Source organism: Canis lupus, chromosome 6 (genome assembly GCF_011100685.1).
Source record: "Canis lupus familiaris isolate Mischka breed German Shepherd chromosome 6, alternate assembly UU_Cfam_GSD_1.0, whole genome shotgun sequence".
NCBI lineage: Eukaryota > Metazoa > Chordata > Mammalia > Carnivora > Canidae > Canis > Canis lupus.
Window position 1 is genome coordinate 18,997,120 of NC_049227.1, and position 23,615 is coordinate 19,020,734.

General features: G+C 48.9%; 1 protein-coding gene across 4 annotated transcripts in view; it reads left to right on the forward strand.

Moving 5' to 3' along the window:
* The window catches only part of GSG1L (GSG1 like), a 231,142-nt gene that overhangs the window by 131,513 nt on the left and 76,014 nt on the right, over positions 1–23,615 (forward strand). The window contains exon 1 of one of the 4 annotated variants that reach the window (XM_038539983.1): positions 23,388–23,491. The exons of the other annotated variants lie outside the window; for them this stretch is intronic. Within the exon in view, the coding sequence (XP_038395911.1) occupies positions 23,476–23,491 (16 nt within the window). The 5' untranslated portion in view covers positions 23,388–23,475. Of the gene's footprint in view, positions 1–23,387; positions 23,492–23,615 lie in introns of those variants that run through there. 4 annotated transcript variants of the gene reach the window in all.

A 23,615-nucleotide genomic window follows, 5' to 3' on the forward strand; every position in this document is an offset into this window, starting at 1 on the left:
TCTATATGAGGCATCTTGGATATTGCCAGGTTTGATTAAGAGTTGGAAGACCTGGGGCATCCTCAAACTCTGCTGATAACTTGCTCAGTGAAATGGGCCACTTGTACCCCTCTCTAGGCTTGTTTCCATTCTGGTTCATGATGGAATTGGACTAGTTCAAGGGTAACAAAGAGATTTCATCTTCCATCCCTTCTCTATTTACTGGGCAGTGCCTACCTAGACAGCTATGAGGAAAAGGATCGTGAACATTGCCCAGGATCTGTGGGAGAGTGCCATGATCAATTAGCAATGTCTGCCATGGGTAAAGAAAAGGAAATTGTAAATCGTTCATCTCAAGACTGCATGCTCCCGGAGGTGTCTCCCATAGCATTTTATGGGTCTTTGTCAAATACATCAGCTTGGAGCACCAGCCAGGAATAAAAGTGTCCAGCAAGTTAGGGAACTTATGCAGGAGCTCGAAATCAGCCATAGTGGAAGCATTTGCTACAAATCAGGGGCTTTTTTGTCTACCGCTCACCGCCCCCCGGCCCCCGAGAACCAGCTTGCCAACATGCCACTGGCCTGGGGCAGCTTTCTTGCCACTGCATAGAGCCTGAGACCTAAGCCACGGAGTGGAAGGTGGAGCCAAGAGATAGAGGACCAAGCCCTGAATCCAGCTGAGCCTGAAGCTGGTCTGCCTTTATACCTTTCAGCTGATAAAATTATTCTTCTGTAAGCCTCTTTGGGTTGCATTTTCTGCCTCCTTACAACTAAAAGATGACTGGTATAAATTTTGTATTCAATATGCAACAAACAGATGGTTTAATACTCATCTCTTCAAATGTGAATAGTTCTCCACTGGCTTAGGAGGAATGTTCAAATCCTCACCCAGCACCCCAGATTTCCTGCAGTCTGGCTCCACTTTCTTTCTCTGGCCTCAGATTAAGGCATCCTGGGCTCTAGGTTAAATGGACTTTCAAGGTGTTTTCATTAAAGTCTTCTCCCACCCCTCCTCTGTGCCTTTGTCCATTCTGTTCCCTCAGCCACTCTGCTATGCCTGTTGCTATCTGAAAAGATCTCATTTACTTCTTAGCTCATTAATTTTCAATCTCCCCAAGGGAGCAGACTCATTGTTTCGTTCACAGCAATGTCCCCGGCACCTCAAACAGTGCCCGGCATGGTGCTCAATCAACGTTTGTGGAATGAATGAGGACTGCGTGGGCCCATGAGTCCGGGAAGCCAGGGTGACTCTCCACTGTCATTTGTTTGTTCACTATCCTGTCCTGGAAGCCCAATCTTTATTTATGGCCTCACAAGGCCTTCTGCTGTTCATGGATTTCTTTGCTTTCAAATATTTCTTTCATATCTAAAATAGAAGGCTGGCAAACGCCCCCTAAATCACCAGACTTCCTTGGCGGCATGCCACGTGTTCAGACCCCGTCCTGCCCCTCTCTCTACTTCCTATTTTTGAAACCAGTTGTGTATGTGTGCATGCATGTGCACAAGTGTTCGTGTGTGTGTGTGTGTGTGTGTGTGTGTGCATGCGCACACACCTCCTCTGGGAAAGAAATGCTTCTCTGTCCCTACCAACGGTTGCCCCTTCGCTCAAGCTTGGGCTGGCCTTAGCTTCAATCAGTACCTGTGTAGTAGTGGCTTAGTTATACCTGCAATCAGGAGCTCCTTGCTTGGTTGCAGGTAGATTCTTCTCAAAGCCCATTTGGGATCACAGCCCTTTGATTATCACACAAACGATACAGGAGCAGTAATTACAGGGCTGCAAAGTTGAGCCAGAAGAGTGCTGCCTGCCACTTTGCTGGACTCCTTTCAGACACTTGTTATTTTTCCTTAGGTGTGGGCGTAGCCAGGGGCAATCTTCAAAATATTGAGCAGCTGGTAGGATGCAGGACTGACCAATCAGCCTGGTTGTATCCTTCCTCCCTCATCCACCCACCCCCATTTATATATTATTATTTTAAGTAATAATAGCTCTGACACAGAGGTACGACCTACAGCCAGGCTCATTTGTGTTCGATGCTTTCAAAACATCAGATAAGGAAACCGAGACTCAGAAAGATAGCCATTTTTACATTTTCTGTGACCATCACACTTTAGAGCTACAGAATATTGCATCCAATGATGTACCAAGTTCACATAACAATTCTCCTACTGCCAGGCAATTTATATTGTTTCAAGTCTTTTTTGCTGGTATAAATAATGCAGCTGTGACAGTCTCCATGTCATTAAAATTCCTTGAAGAATTCATTTTGGATGACTATATAATATTTCATATTGTCAACAAAAATGTGTGTACAAGGATACTAATCACATCATTACTTATAATAGCAAAAATTGAATGTAATTAAGCCACACAGAAAAATGCTCCTGAGATGATATTAAGTGAACACAGCAGGGTACAGAATCACATAATCAGTGTGCTTCTGATTATGGAGGGGGAGAAAGGTACAGATGCATGAAAAAAAAAAGAAAAAGAGGGAAATATCCCTAAATTTTACCAGTGGTTATAGCGGGGTGATGACTTTATGTGGAAAATTGTTATTTTCTTATGTTTCTATATTTTCTGAATTCTTTACAATGAGTGTATATTTCTTTAACATTTTAAAAATCATAAAAATTTTTTTTAAATAAATAAGTTCAGTCTGTGCATTTGGCTCATTGCTCTAGCCTAGGGTTTGGCAAACTTTTTATAAAAAGGGCCAGATAGTAAATATCTGATAGTAAATATTGACTTTCTAGGCCATATGATCTCTGTTGCATTTACTCAACTCTGCACTGGCCTGTATAAAAGCAGCTATGACAATTCATAAACAAATGGATGTGACTTTTTCAATAAAACTTTATTTATAAAAATAAGAGGTGGGCCAGATTTGGCCCCTTGGTAATTAATCATTTGCCAATCCTTGTTCTAGTCCACCTTAACTACTGTTTTCCTTTAAAAAATGACATTGTTGGGCAGCCCGGGCGGCTCAGCAGTTTAGTGCCACCTTCAGTCCAGGGCCTGATCCTGGAGACCTGGGATCAAGTCCCACGTCAGGTTCCCTGCATGGAGTTTGCTTCTCCCTCTGCCTGTGTCTCTGCCTCTCTCTCTCTTTTTCTCTTTCTCTCTCTGTGTGTCTCTCATGAATAAATAAATAAAATCTTTTTAAAAAATGACGTTGTTAAATATCACAACAGATACATTCTAATATTTGAATATAGAAAAAGGAATATTTATAAAAATAAGTTCAAAATACCAATAACAAAAATGCAGTGAACATCCATGTACTGATCACCGATTTAAACAATATTGCTATTAGATTCAAAGCCCTGGGTCCCCCAACCCCAGACTCCAGACCCTTCCTTCAAAAGGAACTAGTTTGACCACAAGTTTGTACCTCTCAATACATTGTGTGGTTTTGCTTATTTTTGAACTTTGGATAGATTGGATCATAGTATATGTATTATTCTATAACTTGTTTATGTCTTGTTCTTATGATTCATCCACATTGATGTGTGTACACAATCCATTTCTTTGCACTTCTGCATAGTATTCCTTGATGTGACGATACCATAATTTATCCATCAGACGGTTGATAGCCATTTGGGTGCTTCCATTTTTTTTTTCCATTTCAAACTGTGTTCTGAACATTCTTGAACACATGTTATGGTGCAAGAATTTCTTGCACAAGGGATATCAGGGCTATTGGGTCATAGGACCTGAACATCTTCAACTGCACTAGGTAAAGCCGATTGTTCTCCAAGTGGTTGTATCAACCCATACTCCCTCCACCATGGGATGAGAGTTCCTGTTGTTTCATATTCTCACCAACACTTGCTATCTTCATGCCCTAATAATTTTTTATCTTAATATACTTTTTTATTTATTTATGATAGTCACAGAGAGAGAGAGAGAGGCAGAGACACAGGCAGAGGGAGAAGCAGGCTCCATGCACCGGGAGCCCGATGTGGGATTCGATCCCGGGTCTCCAGGATCACGCCCTGAGCCGAAGGCAGGCGCCAAACCGCTGCGCCACCCAGGGATCCCTTATCTTAATATTGTAATTGCTTATACCACCTTACCTCCCAAAGCTTTGTGAAGTCGGAAGATGCCAGATCTTTAGGCTTAATGCCTAACTGGAACTGGGAGTACTTGAGGAAAAAGAGGCAGGCTCCCACTGGACAAGGTGTGTGTACCTGTACAGTATGTGGGCATCTCTCGCGGGAACACTGGGGATCATTGAGTACGTAATTCATGTAATGCCAGGTCTCAGGCTGTTGGGGCTCAGGCAGGAGTAGGGTTGAGCCTGGAGGTGGTGCTGGTGCGGCCAGGCTGACCCCAGAACAGGCCACTAGCTGCAGGCTGAAATGATGCTGGGATGCAGTCTCAACCTTTCGGGTCCTGTCCTCCGCAAGAGCCCTTCCACCTCAGGGTCTGGAAGGCTCTGCAGCACCAGGGAGCCTGTTCAGATCCCAGCTCTGATATTTAGCAGCTGTGTGACCTTGATCAATCAATGAACCTTCTGTGCCTCAGTTTTTTTGACTATAAAATGGGGGCAATCATAGTACATTCCTCGTAGAGGTTTTTGTGAAGATTGAATCAGTTGAAATAGGTCATTTGATTAGAACAGCACCAGTAAGATAGTAAATAATGTTATCTATTATTATATTTATATTCACATTAACAATAGCTTCAGAATACTAGCTATATTACTGTTGCTGTTGTTATTTCTCCCGAAGAGAAAGAATTCTCTTGGATGTCACAGCATTTATCTTTGTCCCAAATGTGGACCAGACCAGGAGGGGCGAGCAAGGGTATACATCACTTAATTGCTCTGTGATCATGGGTAAGTCACATTGCTTCTCTGAACTTGGGTTTCCCTAGTGGCTAAATGGGACTGCTCATGCCCTCTTCAGAGACTCAGCAGTGCTGGCTTATCTGGGGCAGGGCACAGGGCAGAGTCATGGTGGGTACTGGGTGACTTTTTCCATCATTCCATTGCCCTTGCCCATTCTGAGCAGGGCTGCAGGCAGATAGTGGTGAACAGGGAGTGAGTCCTGATCTCTAGGGTCCACAGTCTCATGAACAAAGCAGATCATGGCATTGTGGCAACAGGAGTAACTGTTATATGTATGGTGCGCTTACTGGTGCCAGACATTGTGTTCAGCCCATCTCGTGGGTTATCTGTGAAGGATAACTGCTGCCATCCTCACCATGGTGAGGCAATGGGCCCACAGCCCTCAGAGCTCTTATGATTATGCCAGGACTTGACCCACCATCTCTGACTCCAGCGTGTCTTAACTGAGCTGTGTTGCACAAGTACAGGAGGGTAAGCCCTGACCACTGGGGTGGCGTGGGAAGAGGCATTACTGGAGGCATGCATTGGATGAGTTGCTTAAGCTGGGTATTGAAGGATGCATAGGAGTTGGCCAGGCACACCAGAATGGGGACAGGGCGGGCCTGCCAGGCAGATAGGAGAGCACTGGCAAAGGCGCGAGGTGCATGTGTGGGGGATTGAAGAAGAGTCCGTTATCTCTGGCCACAGTAACACTGCATACAAACCACAGCTGTGCAGGGTTGTGGGAATACACAGGGGTAGCTCAAGCTCCTGGGGAGGTTGGCTGGGTGTCCTGCTGATCCTGGCTGGGTCTCCCAGGTGTCTAGGCATAGGCAGAGTGTTGCTGACCTAAGCTGGCCTCAGTGGGGTTGATTAGAACTCAGCCCTACCCTGTGGGTTCTGCATCCTCCAGCAGGCTACCCTGAGCATGAGCTCTTGGTGATGAAAGTAGTACAAGTGAGAAGGCACCCCTGGGTGTGCAATGCGCTAGTGTCTCATCCACTAACACCCCACTGGCCACAGCAAGTCACGTGGCTGAGCCCAAAGTCCACGTGGAGGGTACTGCAGAGGGCAGAGACACGAGGAGGGGTGAAGAATCCGGGCCGCATCTGCAAGCTGCCACACAGGGAGTTGACGGAGGCCGAAGCGCCTGTGGGGTGGTCATGCTGCAGATGAGGTAGCAGAGGTCATTGGGGACGATCTGGGGAGAGTGGAGGGGCCAGCGGGAAGTGGGGAGGAGATGGGAGACTGTGCCGAGCACAAGAAAGGACACAGGCCTGGACCAAGGCAACAGGGGTGGAGACAGAAGAGATTGATTATGCCACTTCTGTCCTATAAAAACCAAGGAGTCAGGCTGAAGCACTCGGTCTGCTACGCAGATGTCACAGATGGCCCCCGGGATATAATTGGCCTTGGCCTCTGCAGAAAGGTTAATTGCTCAGATCACAGAGTCTGAGGCTCGCAGGACTGACAGGAAACCTCCCCAATTAAGGACCGGGAGCTGTGAGCTTCGGTCCCCTCTGGTCACTTGACTAGGCTGTGGGCAGCAGTGGAGGGGCAGAGCGGCGAGAGGCCCTGCCCAGGGAGCTCAGAGCCCCGGAGAGACACTAAGCTTGAGCAAACATTCCGGGGGCTGTGACAGACAGCCTTACAGGGACAGTGGAGGCTAGAGGCTGTTTTGGCTGCAGAAACAGAAAACTCATTCCAACAGGCCTGAGCCAAAGGAGGAATTTGCGGCTCCTGTGACTCAGCGGTCAGGGGTGGAACCCGGTCACACAGCTGGATCCTGTGCTCCCTCCCATCTTCTGACTCTCAGCTGGGCCTTCCTGTGCTGGTCCCATTCTCAGGGGGTGCTACATAGCCCCTAGGAGATGCTCCCCCCACCAACAGTTCCAGGTCTCCATCCTCCCCAGTTGAGCAACCATCAATGGCAAGGGAGCACCTCCTTCCCAGATGTTTCAGCAAAGGTCCGCAACTGGCTCTGATTGGCCCAGCTTGCATCCCAAACCCACCCCTGAACCAATCACTGTGGCCTGGGTCACAGCCCAGCTGGAACTGGGAAGGGGTGGTCTGCCCTACCCCAGTACGAGGGCTGAGAACCAGGGCACAGTGGTTGGTCCCTACAAGGAAAAGCTAATTCTATTCCCAAAACGGATGCGGGTCTGGTCCAGGGTACCAGAGAGGGAGTGGTGGTGGAGACAGGGTATCCGTACCTACCAGGCTCCCAGGAGTCATGTCGAGAAGGCAAGGGCCCTCAGGAACTGTTGTGCGACAGCCCATTTCACAGATGAGGAGACTGAGCCAAGGATATGGTCATCTCGAAGTGGGGAAGCTGCTAGGAAGACAAACAAGATGGTAGAGTGGGGAGGGTCTGGAGAGAGGAAGGTTGGATTGGTGGATAGATTAGGGCCTTTCTGGGTCCTGTCTGAGGAGTTGACATTTTAGTTGAGACCCTAATGGAGAAGAAGAGGCAGCCATGTGAGGATAAGAGGAAAGATCCTTCCAGAGGGAGCAACTAGGTGCAGAAGGTCCGAGACTGAAGCAAACTTGGTCTCTCAGGGACCCAGGCTGATGGACACACCAACATCTCAACACAGGCAGGGGTGAGAGCCGGAAAGGTCATGCACCAGCTTTTTCTATGCATTTTCTTAAAAGTGATGCATATTTCTGCATAGAGCTGGGTGGCCAGTACAAGTCACCCTGTCCTTCCTATCTGCACAGGGGCCTGGGAAACAGAGGGGGGGTGGCATGGTTATCGAGTGAGGAGTAAGTGTGCCTGCAGGGCAAACCCACCATCCCTCCACCACCTTCTACCAGAAACTCTTATTTCAAAAATCTTTGCTGTTTGAAGGGCTGTCTGAAGAATGCTTTAATCTAAATGTTATTACTAATGAGGCCTAATCTATTTTCCCCTATGATTTTAGCTACATTCATTTCTTCTTTTGTGAATTATCTGGAAACCTAACCTCCTGGGCCTCCTTAAGAAAGTTGTTTTTTGTTTTTGTTTGGTTTTGTTTTCCCCCTTAACCTGAATCGCAAGGCATTTGGGAGCTCTGATCTCAAAGGCCCATCCACCTTGCATATTCTCCTGGATTCTCTGATCTTTAAAAATATCAAAGGAAATGCCATTTATATTGGCAAAAGCTTTGTGGGTGCCTCCCAGATGAAAGAATAAACCCCTGAAGTTGGTGAGTCTAGATATTTTTAGACTTTTCTGCTGGAGTGATAAAACCAGGATCCTTTTGGCCAAGGTGGTGATGGGGGTGGGGGTGGCAGGGCAGTGGCAAGAGAAAATATGTTGTCTGGCTCCAGTGTAATAGAGTAAGGGAGACTCAGGGAAGAATCATGCATTAGTTTCCCCCTGCCAAGATGAATACCCTGCTCAGATCGAGGAAGCCCATCCTTTGCACCCTCATGGATAAGCCCTAAAAGATTTCTGCCTACAGACATTTCCCCCCCTCATTCTGTCCATGCCTTGAAGATGCTGACATGGGCTTGCATAGCATTTTTCAATCTGTGGGGTCAAGCCTAGTATACAGTAGGAGCTACGTACGTGTCTGTGGTTAAGAATCAGAAGACCTGGGTTGAAGTCCACTATCTTGCGGAAGTTGTGTGACCTTGTTTGATTCTTGTGCCCCCTCTGGGATGAACTTTTACCCTCTGAAAAATGAAGTACGGTGAACTCAGTTGTGGCTGGGTGTCTGAGTTCTGGGAAGGGTTGGGAACTGGCATCCCAGGGCCCTGCCATCACTCAGCTGTGTTTAGTTGACTCACATGATGTTTGAAAACATTAGAATGCATTGCTGATGTTTCAAAATGCAGAGATTTCACATAAAATCAGGATTTCTGGCTTCTTTTGAAAAGTTGGAAGATCTAGCGATTCTGGGTGCATACTCCTTCCAGTTGGATAGAACCAAGATGCAGCCTCTTCCTTTATCCCAGATATGGGTTGCTCCACCCTGGGATGGACACCCTGGCAGCTGGCCACCAGGTCTTGTCGTCTTCCTGACATGGAAGCAGAGTGTCAGTCCCATTTATTTTTGGGACTGTGCCTTTACTTAGGAGGAAATTAAGAGACTTCTCACATCCATGTTCCTTGCAAGGGTGGAAAAGCATGTGCAAAGGCTCTGAGATAGGAATGAGTTTTGTATGCTCGTGGATGGAAAAGGCTAGACAGATGGGTGGTGGGTAGGGTCCTGGGAGGAACTTGACTGTGAGGGGAAACCACTGGAGCATTGATACACTTAAGGAAGGAGGTTTGATTTGCATTCTAGAAAGATCATTTTGGCTGCTGAATGGTGATAAATGTTAGGGGAAGAAAAATAAAAAGGGAAGAAGACTAGAGGATGCTGGTGGAGGGTGTTGGCAATTTGACATAGTGGGATCAAGGAAGACATCACTAAGAAATGATATTTGAGCAACACTTGGAGGAGGGGAGGGAGATCCAAGGGAAAAGCGTCAATTTAGGCAGGGGGAATGACAAGTGCAAAGGTCCTGAGGCAGAGTGTGCCTGGAGCATTGAAAAACAGCAAGGAGGCCAATCTGACTAAAAGGAAGTGAGCAAGGGGAGGGAGGGTAGGAGATAGAGTCAGGAGGGATGGGGGAGTTAAAGGCCATTGCAAAGGTGGCCCCAACAGTGAGTGAATGAATACTGGGCCAGTTGGCATGCACACGCAGAGTGGCTTCATGGAGGATCACAGAGGGTCTCTGTCTTGGCTGGGGCCCTCCTGAGGTCAGGACTTCCGAATATGAGAGTGTGGGGAGGGGGTGGATGCTGCAGTCTGTCTACTGAGCCCCGGACTCCTGGCCTGCTCTGTAAGAGTTGAACATTTTGAAACATCAGCAATGCATTCTAATGTTTTCAAACATCAACTTTGAAGCTGCCGTCCCTCCATAGCCCCCGGGACGGAGTCTCCCCACCTTGCGCTGTGAATAGGTTCCACCTGGGACCATCGGTGTGTTGCAATGCTGGGCATAAGGGCTGATGGAGTCAGGTGGGGGTTTGGGCCACCTTAGGTACTTGCCTTCATGGGACACATGTCAGACTAGTGGGGTCCTCAGGGCTGAAGCCTCTGCTGCTTCCTCGGCCACAGATTCTTTTTTTTAAAAAAGATTCTATTTATTCATGAGAGAGAGAGAGAGAGGCAGAGACACAGGCAGAGGGAGAAGCAGGCTCCATGCAGGGAGCCCGACGTGGGACTCGATCCCGGGTCTCCAGGATCACGCCCTGGGCCAAAGGCAGGCGCTAAACTGCTGAGCCCCCCAGGGATCCCCTCGGCCATAGATTCTACCCTTGCCTTCAGGGATCCCACCACGGTCTCCCCGCAGGTCAGCATGGACTGCAGGCTGCGCCTCCCTGCTCTCTCTGAGTGGCGGTGGCACGATCTTGTGGACAGGCACCCAGGTCTGACCCTTCCACCCCCCACAGGAGGCTTCCCCCAGCTCCCACTGCCCGCCGGATGAAGTGGCCTCCCCTGGCCAGTTCTGGCTTTCACACTTGGCCCCTGTGGTCCAGCCATGCTCGTAGTCCTAACTCCTGCTCTTGGTCTGCTCTGCCTTCCCTGGACCCTCCTCTAGAAACTTCCCGGACTGCCCAACCTGGCCCAGGCTGGCTCCTGGCAGCAGCCTTTCACGGCGGCGTTCCAGGTCTGGGGCAGAGCCAGCACTGAGCCACAGTGAGGCTCTATGTCCACATAGGCCGAGTCCACACTGTAACCCTTGATGGGGGTGTTATTGGCATTCCATTTTACTGATGAGGAAACTGAGGCCCAGCAAGATTTACATAACTCGCCCCAGATCACACAGCTGGCAAGTGGAGGAGGTGGGATTTGAACCAACCAGATTGGCTGCCCTCCTCTTCTCCCTCCTTGGCGCAAACCTCCCTGAGCCTACTGGTTCCCGTCACTAAAGCCCATGGGGTCTACACTGCCAGCCTCACCACCACCGCTCCTATCCCAGCCTCCAAAGTCACATTCCCCTTGGCATCGGCCTCTGAAGAAATCTGCCTCCCTCTCCACACACAGAAGGATCTGGATCTCCAAAGCATGTGGCCTCTTCTCATCTCCATCCTCATTCCCCGTGACCTTTGGGTGGCATTCATAAAAGTGGCTCCTCCTTCTTGGATCACTTGCTTCTCTTAGCTTGCTGCTGAAGGAGTCTGGCTGCCTCTTCTTCCTCTATGCTTGTGTCATTTCGTCATTCGTTCATTTAACAAATATTTACTGAGTGCCTCCTGTGCCATGCCAGACACTGTCCTCAAAGACAGTGCTGAACATGCCAGACAAAATCTCTGCCTGCATGGGGTTCTCATTATGGAGAGGGAACAGGCCACACATAAGTGAACTACCAGATAACATCATTTCAAATAATGAAAAACAAAACAGGGTAAAGTGTTGAAAGTGACATATGTGTTGGGGTGGTAGCTACTTTAGATGGAATAGTCAGTGACATCTGAGCTGGGAAGCAGTCAGTCAAGCAATGTTAGGGGATAAACATTCTGGACAGAGGGCACAGCAAGTGCAAAGGCCCTGAGGTGGCTGGAGTGTGGTGGGTAAGGGGACATCCAAGGGTATACAGTGGCTTGACAACCTGGTGGGATCTTGAAAGCCAGGCGGGGAGTTGGGGTTTATTTCAAGTGCAATGGGAACTCTCCAGAAGGTTACAACAAAGGAGAGACTTACTCAAGATAGTACTGAAGTCCTAGCCACAGCAATCAGATAAGAAAAAGAAATAAAAGACATCCTAATTGGTAAGGAAGAAGTAAAACTTTCACTATCTGCAGATGGCATGATACAAACATAGGAAACCCTGAAGACTCCACCAAAAAACTACTGATAAATAGAACTATTTAAATAAACAGATAAATAGAACTGATAAATAAATTGAGTAAAGGTGCAGAATATGAACTCAATATACAGAAATCTATTGCATTTCTATACATTAATGATGAAATAGAGAAATGAAGGAAGCACTCTCATTTACAAATGCACTATAAAGAATAAAATACCTAGGAATAAACTTTACCAAGTAGGTTAGAGACCTGTACTCTCTGAAAACTATAAAACATTGATGAAAGGAATTGAAGATGACACAAACAAATGCAAAGATATTCCATGCTCATGGATTAGAAGAACCAATACTGTTGAAATGTTCATACTACTGAAAGCAGTCTACAGATTCAGTGCAATCCCTATCAAAATGCCACCAGTATTTTTCACAGCGCTAGAACAAATAATCCTAAAATTTGTATGGAACCACAAAAGACACCAAATAGCCAAAGCAATCTTGAGAAAGAAGAACAAAGCCCGAGGTATCACAATCCCTGATTTCAAGATATATTAATGGCATTTATATTTTTAGAAGATCCCTCCATCTCAGAATGTGGCCCATGCAGCAGAACCACCAGGGGTGCTTTTTTAACATGTGGATCCCCACCTCTGCCCACATCTGTGGCATCGGCTTCCTTGGGGGCAGCCTGGGAATGTGCATTTTAACAAGCACTTGCAAATTTGAGAACCGCTGCTTCAGGCAGAGATTCTTTTTTTTTTTTTTTTTAAGATTTTATTTATTTATTCATGAGAGACACACAGAGAGAGGCAGAGACACAGGTAGAGGGAGAAAGAAGTAGGGTCCCTGCAGGGAGCCCGATGCCGGACTCCATCCCAGGACCCCCGGGGTCACGCCCTGAGCTGAAGGCAGCCTCTCAACCAATGAGCCACCCAGGCGTGCTTCAGGCAGAGATTCTTAACTTGGAAATTACCAAGGGGTAGCAGACAAAATTCAGGGGATCCAAGAGTTTGGGTGGCAAAATATTACATCTCTACTCTCATAGCCTCTAATTGGCAGTCTGTAGTTCCCTCCTAGCCCCACCTGGGACTTTGACACCAATCAGAATCAGAGTTTTCACGACACATTACAGGGTTTGTAGAGATCTCGAAAATACCACTTCCCTCCTCACTGCTTTGAAGCCATGGGAGTTATTAGACCTTGTTATTTCATGCATTAATAAAGAAGCATGTAGGTTAATATTATACATCTGACTTTTTAAAAAATGTCTTGATAACTCCATTTCAATATAATTAGTTTCCTTTGCAATTCTATATATGTTTGTTTTATGCATTTAAAGACGTTATTCAGAGGAAGAACCCTTAGGTTTCATCAGCTGTCATAGAGGTGTGCGGCCCAGAAAGGGTGCAGAACTCCTGTAGGGAGCTGGAGGCAGGGAGAGGGGGGCACGCAGGCAGAGCTGGATGCCACTCCTGACTCCCCTTGCCAATGCTGTGGGACCTTGGGCAAATTACTTTCCTCCTCTGTGCCTCTGTGTCCTTACCTATAAGGACCTATTTCTAATGCTTGTTGCACCTATTTCTAATGCTTGTTGGAAGGACCCAGCCAGGCCCCCGGGGGCAGGGGGCGGGGGCACCAGGACGTGCCTTTCATTCCACTGGCATGTGCTCATTGAGGCTAGCTGAGGGGGGCGGAGCTGGACTTGCTGTGCTCTGAATCCCAGCTCTGCCGCTTGCTAGCTGTGACTCTGGGCTGAGTAATGAGCCACTCTGTGCCTCAGTTTCCCCTCCATAACTTGGAGGTAATAATAGCACCCAGGTCATAGGGTGTTGTGAGATGAAATGAGTTTCTATTTGCAAGAGCCCAGTCTGGTGGTTGGCGCTCCTTAGGCGAAATATAACATGGTCATTATTGGGTGTGTGTCTCACCCCTGAAGTTAAATTTGGAGTTCCCGGAGGGCTGGATCCAAGTCCTGTTCCCCTCTGCATTGTGCATACTACCTGACACAGAGTCTGGATTTGGGAAATATGTTTCCTGCATGACTGCTCTTTTTTTCAGGGTGAAGCCACACCCTAGAGGTCAAGATCACAGAGGGCAAATCAGATGCCACCAGGGCCACAAGGGACCCCGGATTCTTTAAGGGGGCCACAGGGAGGGACAGAGCAGAGGGCTAGAGCACAGCTAGTCTTGGGGTCCTGGGCAAAAACTGAATCTGGATAATCCAGTTGACAGGATCTCCCCACCACCCACTGAGCCTGTCATCTTCCCCAAGCCCTGACCATATCTGTCCCCAATTGAATACTGGCTTCTTTCTTTCCTCTCACTATTTCCTTCCAGCTCCATTGTAAAGGTCTCTGCTCACCCTCAGGGTGATTCCCTGGGCTGTAGCCTCTACTGTGGGATACTACAGGGAAGGGTGGGGAGTGTGGCAAACTGCAAAGTACCTGCCTCGCCTGTGGGAGTAGCCACCCCTCGGCTCTAGCCGATGTCTTCAGGTGGTGGCATAGTCCCAGCCTGCTGGGTTTCCACAAGAATCTAGATTCTCATGAGGCTTTCCCATTTTGAAATGTTGGCATGGAATTCAAAATTTTTAAAATACCACGTAGACCCAGAGAGGAAGACACACACACACACACACACACACAGGCCAACAGACAGAGAAAGAGAGGAAACAAAAAACTCCAGAAAATAGAAGAACAACAAAAAAATCTCAGAAACTTGTTCTTGGGCCAGTATGCAACTTCTGACCTACCCTGCTCTATTTCCTTCACCTGCACAGCAGCCCCATTTGGGGAGAAGGGGAGGCCCAGGGAGGTGAGAGCACTTGCCCAATACAATGAGGTGGTGGGCAGCATGGGGCTGGGGGCCAGAACCCAAACCTGGCCTTCTAAGCTTTTCCCACTACACTGCAGCTACCAGCCTCCTCTCAGACCCCAGCCTGTGTGGGCCAGAGCTTATGTCCAAGGCCAGCTTCTGGACTCTAAAGAGAAAGAAGACTCATTGCGGTGTGGTGCTGAAGGCCAAGGTCACTATGACACATCTCAAATGCTCAGTGACTGTCCCCGGATTCCAACAGAGCGGTTTCTAAAGGGCATGTCTGCTAGAGTCATTTCTAAATTGACGGGGACTGGAGCCTTGCGGAACTCTGGGGGCAGTAAGGCATTGTCAGAATCTGTTCTGGTGATAAACTAGTTTGTCCACTTGAGAGCTCGGAGGAGAAGGACTCATTCCTTGGGGCTCAGAGTGTCAGCTTGATACACCCACATTTGCTGAGGCCCTACAATGTGCCAGGAACCAGACTAGGGGTGGGCTTTGCAGCCATGATCTTCTTGACTTGTCCAGAGAACGTGTAAGCTTGGTCGTGTTGATTCCATCTTATAGACAAAGAGACTGAGGCTCAGAGAGGTTAGATAAAGATCCAAGGTCAAATCCAGACCTCTATGACCCCAAGACTCTCTCCATCTTAGCACGGCATCTACCTGGAAGGAGTGGAGAGACCATCTTCTTTGCTGAGGGGGATCCGAGGGCCAGAGGAGGGGCTGGGGTGGTCAGGAGAGGCTTCTTGGAGGAGGTGACCTTTTATGAAGAAAAAAGGTATATTAGTTTCTCTTTGCTGTTGTAACAAATTAGCACAAACCTAACGACTTAAAACAGCATAGATTTCTTATCTTGCTGTTCTGGGGATCAGAATTCTAAAATAAGCCTCATGAGGCTAAAATCAATCACAGTGCAGGAGTGTGTTCCTTTCTGAAGGCTACAGGTGAGAAACTGTTTCCTCGCCTTTCCAGCCTCTGGAGGCTGCTTGCGTTCCTATGCTCGTGACTAACCCCATAGCACCCCAACCTCTGCTTCTGTTGTCCTATCTCCTGTTCCTGAATCTGACTCTCTGGCCTCCCTCTTATAAGGACCCTTGTGATTACATGGGGCCCACCTAAATAATCCAGGATAATGTCCTCGTCCCAAGATCATAATCACATCTGCAAAGTCCCTTCTGCCACATAAGAGAATATATTTGCAGGTTCTAGAAACCAGGATGTGGGTATCTTTGCAGACCCTTATTCAGAAGCAGATGACCCCACCAGAGGCCAACACTTCGAGGGCTGGAGTCAAGCCTGAGGCTCCAGAGGGCATGGAATGTTCAGCAAGCAGCCGTGCTGAGGGTTGCTGGTGGGCAGAGCTGCTTAGGTCCCACTTTTCAAGGGCATCAAATGCCACATCGGGACATTTGAACTTCATCCTCCAGAGCAGTGCTCCTCACACTTGAACGTGCATCTGGATCAGCTGGGGATCTGGTGAAAATGCAGACCGTGAGTCAGTAGGTCTGGGCGGGGACCTAGAATCTGCATTTCCTATAGGCTCCCAGGGGCTGCAGCTGTTGCTGCTTTGTGAACCAAGGCTCTAGAAAAAGATGGTGATGCAGAAAACAGTTCCACCCAGACTCTGTGTTTCCAGAGCATCACACTCGTTGGCATTTGAATGGCATTCTCTTCCCAAGCCCTCTGCTAGCTAACGTTTTTGCACATCCTACAAGAGCGGCCACTGAGGATCGCCACCATGACCTCCAGTCCAAGCCTAAAAGGTTCCGTCTGACTCATTGAAGGAAGTTTCCCAGCGCTGTGACACCAGCAACTCACCAGTCTTCTCAGGCCTTCATGCAAAGGATGTGGCGCTGGGGTGGACAAGATGACTCGGGAATAGCTCTCAGATCCCCGCTCTTGGCTCCATTATATCAATGTGGGCATATTTTTAGAGCTGAATTGTCTTTTCTTTTAATCTAACTCTTTGAAAATTGGCACCCTGGTGTGTGGGGTGGCGTGGTATTTGCTGGAACCCCTCCCCCCATCCCTGAGCAAGCTGGATAACCGAGGGTTTGCTGGGTATTTCACTCCTACATGGAGATATGTGAGGACCATGTAGGGTCTTAAAATGTTACTTCGACGCAACGCATCCAGGATAGAAATGCCTTTAGACATCATTGTATAGAGGGCTGTAAACTCAGACTCATGAGAGCTAGACGGGAGCCAAGAAAGGGTGACGGGAACCCTTCAGGCGGGGTCTGTGCTGACCCAGACCTATGTGCCCTGTCTCAAGCGAGCAGCCCCAGCTCAGCCCTACAGTCATCAGCATATGGGAATGCAGGTCCAGTATTGCTGCATCCACTCATTTTGCAAACGAATCCAGAAACCTGGATGAAATTTTATGTGAAGTCTCCTATTTTTAAATGTTGATAATGAATTCAGATATTTTTAAAATATGTGTGGGCCAAACAAGACATTTTTGTGGGCTGGATTCGGCCTGTTGGCAGCTTGTCTGAGAAGCCACTTGTTTTACTGGGGGGGAAACTGAGGCCCACAGAGGCACAGGGGCCTTCTTGAGGTCCCGCAGCATCGGCTGGAATGCAGGGCTGCTGAGTTCCAACTGACCATCCATCCTCTCGCTGTGGCTCCTCTTCGGGCCACCTCCTTCCCCCTCCAGACCTCAATCCCCGCACCTCTCTGAGGGTTACCCTGCTCCCCAGTCTTGCAACATCCAGCAACCTGGGATGTTGACATGGCTCCCCCTCCCTACCCCAGTGCCCTCAACTGGTTTTGTGACATGGGTGCATCCTAACTCCTCTCTGGGCTAACATCTCGTGGAGATGGAGCGCTGGGGGTTCAGTGGCCCCCAGAACCCCTCCCTGCAGGTCCCTGAAGCCTCCCAGCCCCTGAGCATCCCCACCTCTGAGCTTCAGTATTGACATTCTGCAAACAGCAGCTGTCATGAAGCCATTTCCAGCCCCAGAGGTCCTGGCCCACGTCATTTACATGATTTAACATGCTGGGTTTCGGGGGGCGTGTCTCTGAGCCCACAGCCAGCAGCCACTGCACCATGACTTATTGATTTGACATATTAAACTGATGGATTTGGGGGGGGAATATTTTATCTTGAAATGCCATGGTGCTTTGGGATTTCATATGATTTTGCAACAGTTCCCCTCTGCTCCCCAGAAGGGTTTTATTTGTCCAGTGGCTGGGATGCACTTGTTCTGGCTGCCTACTCCTTGGCCACATCCCATGGGAATAACAACAAAGACAATAATAGTAACAGCTCGTGCTTACATAACACCTGCTGTGTGCCAGGCACTGCCCTAAGCACTTTGCTCATCTATTAACTCGCTTTGTCTTCACACAGCCTGCAAAGTGGGTACTACATCCACTCCCAATTGTCAAGTGAGAACACAGGTTCAATGGGAGTGTGTCACTTGCCCCGTCTGCCAGCTAGTACCCAGTAGAGCCAGGCATCAACCGAGGTGAGCCGGCCCAGGTCCCTGTTTTTCATGCCTGTGCCCCACTGCCACTTATAATTATCCTAATTGCTCATAATTATACTTATTAGGAAGTAATAGTAACACTTAGCTTCCTTGAATACTTCCCAAGTGTCAGGCTTGTGTGATTTACAGATCTTGTCTCATTTAATGCTCAGGACAGATCTATTATGCCCATTTTTCAAATGAGGAAACCGAGGGACAGAGGCATAAGGCCCCCGGCCAAGATCGTACATCCAAGACACAGTTCCCACCCGTGATCTCCCACTCAGCCAAACTGGTCCTGGAAACTCTCTTAGCAAGGGAGGGACCGGGGCGAAAGGGAAATTGTTCTTGAAAACCCATCAATTCCATCAATGGAGGGTCAGAGTTGGTGTTATGAAGCTGTTTTTTAAAAAGGCAAAAAGAGCAGCTAACAGGATTAGCTGTCACCCCACGGGCCCCGTACCTGATGAGAAGCCATTTCATTTCTTCTGCCCTGGGAGGTCACCAGTTCTCGGCTGTAAATCGAGCCATTCGTGCCAAAGTCAGAGACTCTAAGCAATCATCTCTGTGATTCCTTAGACTTTCTGGATGTCACCAAGGCAAGACCCCACTGTCCCGGCTAGAGGCTGCCAGCCCACTGTCCTTTCAGATTTCCTTTATTCACACGTGTGGGCATCCATAACAGGAATAATCATGATGAGCACTGATTGCAGGCCAGGCCCTATGCAGTGGTTTCCAATGTTTAATTATTCAAGTTCCACCTTCTCTGTGTTTGCCACACGCCAGCATCTACCATCTAGCATTGACTCAATCTTCTTCTGAAGTTGACTCACTTTTCTCTTTTTTTAGGGGGGTAGGAGGGACAGAGGGAAACGGAGAGAGAATCTCAAGCAGACTCCATGCACAGCATGGAGCCCGACGCAGGCCTCCATCTCACGACCCTGAGATCATGACCTGAGCCAAAATTAAGAGTTGGACACTTAACTGAGCTTAACCCAGGCGCCCCTGAGGTTGACTCGCTTTCTTATACGTACATTAAAAAGGGAACTTTTGATCAGTGGTGCTCATGTTTGAGGGTTCGTCAAGATCGTCTGGAGAGCTTGTTACAACAGTCAGGTCCCGAAGCCCAAGAATTAGCATCACACGTTGTTGCGTGCGACTGCAGGTTGGGGCCCACGCTGAGACTGCTGGCTGAAACTACTGCTCTAATTGGATCCCTTGCCAAAAACCATGATGTGTCAGGGAGGGTCCCTGCAGGAAACAGAATCCCCCAAATGGTTCAAATGAAGGCACTTTAATGAAAAAGTCCTTATAGAGGCATGGGAAGGGCTAAGAGAGTCTGAGGCCCCCAAAGGCTGGCTATAGAAGGGAGACGTTACCAGTCTTGGGTGGGAAGGAGAAAGGGTGGGAAGACTGTAAGAGCCACAGCTGCTTTGCTCCCACAAACTTTGGGAGCTGTCATAGGAAGAGAATGAAACCTCTGCCAGAGAAGGGGCTCAAGACAGGGAGCAGGGCAGAAACACACTGACTTCTCTCTTCCCACCCTCCGATTTCTAGCCAGTGCCCCTCATTGCTCATCCAGAGGGCCAGGCAGCCTGGGGGTGGGTTCCTAGGAGTCAGGTCCCTGGGGCACAGAACAGGGTGGAGAAAGGTAGAGGGCAGTGGGTGGGGGAGAATGGGAGAGGATGGGGCTGATGGAGAATCACCAGCCCAGGAGGAAATCGTCTAAGTGTCCTTCACGTTGACCTAGGAATTGCCCAAGATTTTGAGCCCTCTCACGGTTTTAAACAATTAACAAGTGCTAGAAAGGTGTTAAGGACACATTAGCACCAAACAGAGACTCTTGATTGAGGTGATAAGAATTTTTAAAATAACAGAGAAGTGAGTAGCTTTTTCACTTTTTGACTCAGACAATTTCTCGTGGTACCTCCCACCCCACCCAGGAAACACAGATGTGTAGATGGCACCCCCCAGCGTTACCCACTTGGAGTACTTAGCTCTCATCAGGCATTGGTTGAGGGCTGCAGCTGGGGGTGGAGGGTGGAATCAATCCCCCCACACACACACCCTGTCTAGCCTGCTGTGAAGGTGGGTGAAGGTGGGGGTGGGCGCTGGTGACCAGGGCAAGCACTGGGCCAGAGAGGGCCATATGCCGGGAGGGGGCAGTGTGCGCGGAAGTGCTGTGGCAGGGGTGGGTGGGGCACCCATCATGTCAGCCTCACGGCCCTCTTCCCAGCCTGTTCCCTTGGGGACTGATGTTCATGAGCGTCTCAACCACCCTCGTGCCTCCAGTTACCATCTCTTTGACAATCATTTAATGAGTGCCCATGTCTTGCCAATGCCTGCACCTTTCTGCCTGAGCTCCAGGTACATCCTGGACATCCTGCCGGAGGTCCTGCAACTGATGTGGAAGCCCACTGTCTTCCTGCCTTAGGATCACCTCATTCTCAGTGAAGAACATTCACCATCTGCACAGTTGCCCAAGCTGGACACATGGCCCCACTCTGGACTCCTTCCTGTTTTTTGTGACCACATTCACAGTCAGAGTCTGCTGAGCCCATGCCTTGGGGGTTATCAGGTTCCCCACTTGTCCTCACCCCCACTGTTGCCATGGCAGGCCACCATCATCTCTTGCATGGAGCATAGCAGGGACCTTCAGCTGGCCTATCCACCCATGCATCCTTCCTGAGCGGACCTCTTGATGGGGGGATCCTCCCTTTGTTGAGACCCTGAGGACCCCACTGGCCTCTGCCTCGTGGGTGAAGCCCACCTTCCACAGCTTGGCTTTTGGCATCCTCATGGCCTATTTTCCCTTGTGACGTCCTTCCTCCCACCCATCCCCCAACATCTGGGGGCCAGCTGGCCTCAGGATTGTTGAGTACTGAAGCCCACCCTCTCCCCCATCCTGGTTCAGGAATTGCTTGGGATGCTGGAAAGCATGTAGATGAGAGTCATGGCCAGGGACCCCTGTGTCCCTCAGCTTAGATGGGCCCTTCTGACCAGCCCAAGAGCAGAGAATAATATGATTTCAAAGTGGCTACTCCATCCTGCCAACTTATAGCCATGACAGGTCCTGGCGTCAGAGAGGTCCAGTTTTGAACCCAGATGGTACCACTATCTAGCTGTGTAGACTAGTTGCTTCGTCCCTCTGAACCGAAGTTTGCTCATCTGTAAAGTGGGTGCTACCTCCCTACTCATAAGGGTGTTAGGAGGATAACATGTGAGTGCCAGTGTCTGAGGTCAGGTTCCCTAGATGTAGACACTGAGATGAGGATTCATGTGTAAGTCATTTACAAAGGAAATGCCCCAGGGGAGAGGGGTGAGAGAATTGGGGGAGGCAGGGCCAGGGAAATAAATCTGGAAAGAATAAGAGCCTAAGTAACTGTAACCAGGAAATATAGTGCCTGTTTCTCCATAGTTAACTTACTTATTTTCTGAGTATCTGAGCCCCTGACGCCCATCACACCCCTCAGCCCATCTGAAAAAGCAGAGCTGAATGCTGCTGTGAGGGCAAGTGGGAAGGGTGGAGGCCTGGCCTGGGCCCATGTAGGCAGGGATAAGAGCACCATCCCCTTGGGGAGGGGGAGTAGGGATGCTCTGGGGGAGGCACTGAGTCAACAAGCAGCACAGTGGTGAGGGGCGGCCTCCGCCTGCCACCAGGATGACAGCAGCTGGAGGTGAAGGCTGCTGGGAGGGAGGCCAGGCCTCCGAGGGAGCTGCCGCCCTCCTGGTGTGGCTCAGCTCACCCCGTATCTCCTGCCTTCCTCCCTGCTGCCTCCGTGGGCCTTGGGCCAGGGAAGGGCCTCGGAGGCTATGAGTGTGCCGTGCCAGGGGGTGTTTTAACAACATCCAGGCTGCCAAGAGCACATTATTCTTTTACAGAAATCCAAGGGATTGCCCAGGAGATATGATATTTTTGTAGCCAAAAAAAAAAAAAAAAAAAAAAAAAAGAAAAAGAAAGAAAGAAAGAAAAGAAAGGAAAAAAAAAAGAAGGAAAGAAAAAAGAAAAAAGAAAAAAAGGAATTTCTCCACAGCTCTAAAAGCCCGTGTGCTAGGAATGATAGTGGGTGTTCCAGAATCTGGATTCTTCATCAGGGAGCAGATAAGGACTGAGAATTTTCTGTTTGTTTGCTTCATTCACTAAATGGTATATTTTGGATGTCCCTAGGACATTTCTGGTGGAAGGAACAATTTATAAAAGCAGAGAGGTAGGAAAGACATGTTTGACAAGTTTGGAAAACAGAAAAGCTGAAGATCAGGACTCTTTGTTGTAAGGGATAGAAATTCCACCTCAGACTGGCTTCGGCAAAGATAAGGACTTAACTGGTTCATGTGACTGAAAGAACAAATGACAATAGCTTCAGGCATGGCTGGATCTAGGGGTTCAAACAATGTCATAGGACATAATCCTCATCCATCTCAGCTCTGCCTTCCCTGGCATTGGTTCTCCTTTCACAAAGGCCCTTGCTCCTTGGTGACTCAGTGAGTTCCATCCTTCCACCCTCCTAGGCTCAAACCCAGGAGAAAGAAAGGACTTTTCTTCGCCAATAGTTCCAGCAAAAGTCCTGTGACTGACTCTCATTGAACTGACTTGGGTCATGTGTCCATCTCTGGCTGGCCAGGCCTGGTCCATAGTCCCTTCTCTAAAGTGTGGGGCTTGCTCTAACACTGGTTAGTGTGGCTTTAAGGTAGGTCGTGTGATGCGTTACATTTTCTCATGCCCATCCTTTTTCTCAGAAATCTTATCTGCTCCCACGATTCCATTTCTCCCTCTTGACTCTGTCTCTATCCTTGGACCTCACTCAACCCCCCTGGGCTCTATTTCCAGGGGACCATGGTGGGGGCATGTACCTCTCATACAACAACAGTAATATCATACATTGAGCTGTCACTAGATGCTAAGCACAAGCTCTTCACATTGCTGTGTAGTGGAATCCTCACAGCATGACAATATTATGAAATAGGTGTTACTATTATCTTTGTTTTCTCCATGAAGAAACAAAAGCATAGAGAGGTTCATTCTTAAATCAATGACTAGAGTTCGGGGTGGGGGGTCATGAGGCTCTGGTTGGCTAGATAGGAATCATGTGCTTGACCATGGAGCCAAGATGTGAGTCAGCTGCAACTCAACTACACAGACCAAGAGAAGGGAAAGGACACTCCAAATGAAAAACATGTAGAATGAAGGGAGCGAGAATGTGGGGTGGGAGAAACAGAATATGCCCCCTAAACTAGGTGGTAAATGATGGCAGTCCAAATTGGAGAAGTTTGGGAGGAAAGGGAGCTGTGCTAGCATAGGATCCACAAAGACTTGGGCAGCGAAGCCAGTGCAAGGACAGAGGTGCAGCTGGCCTTCAGGAACAGCTGGAACCAGGCACTCACACTTTCATCCCATTGGCCAACACTAGGTCATGTGATCACACTGGACCAATCAGCTACGCCCAGGAAGGCAGCCCCACTTTTTTAGAGCAGGGCTGCTGGGGGGTGGGGGGGGGGGTTGGTTAGCCACAAGGTTGAAGCTGGGGAAGGAGCCGTAGTAGTTTCTAGAAAAAGGGGGATACGGTACTGGGCAGACGAAAATGTAGGCGCATGCTTGTAGCTGCAGGTGATGGAGAACCCCGCCCTGACCAGTGTAACCATAGGGAAGCACTCGGGACTGGTGGTTGGCCCAGTGACGTCACCCTTCTGGTTGCTCTTCATCCTAAGGCCGGTGCCTCCACCCCCGCCCC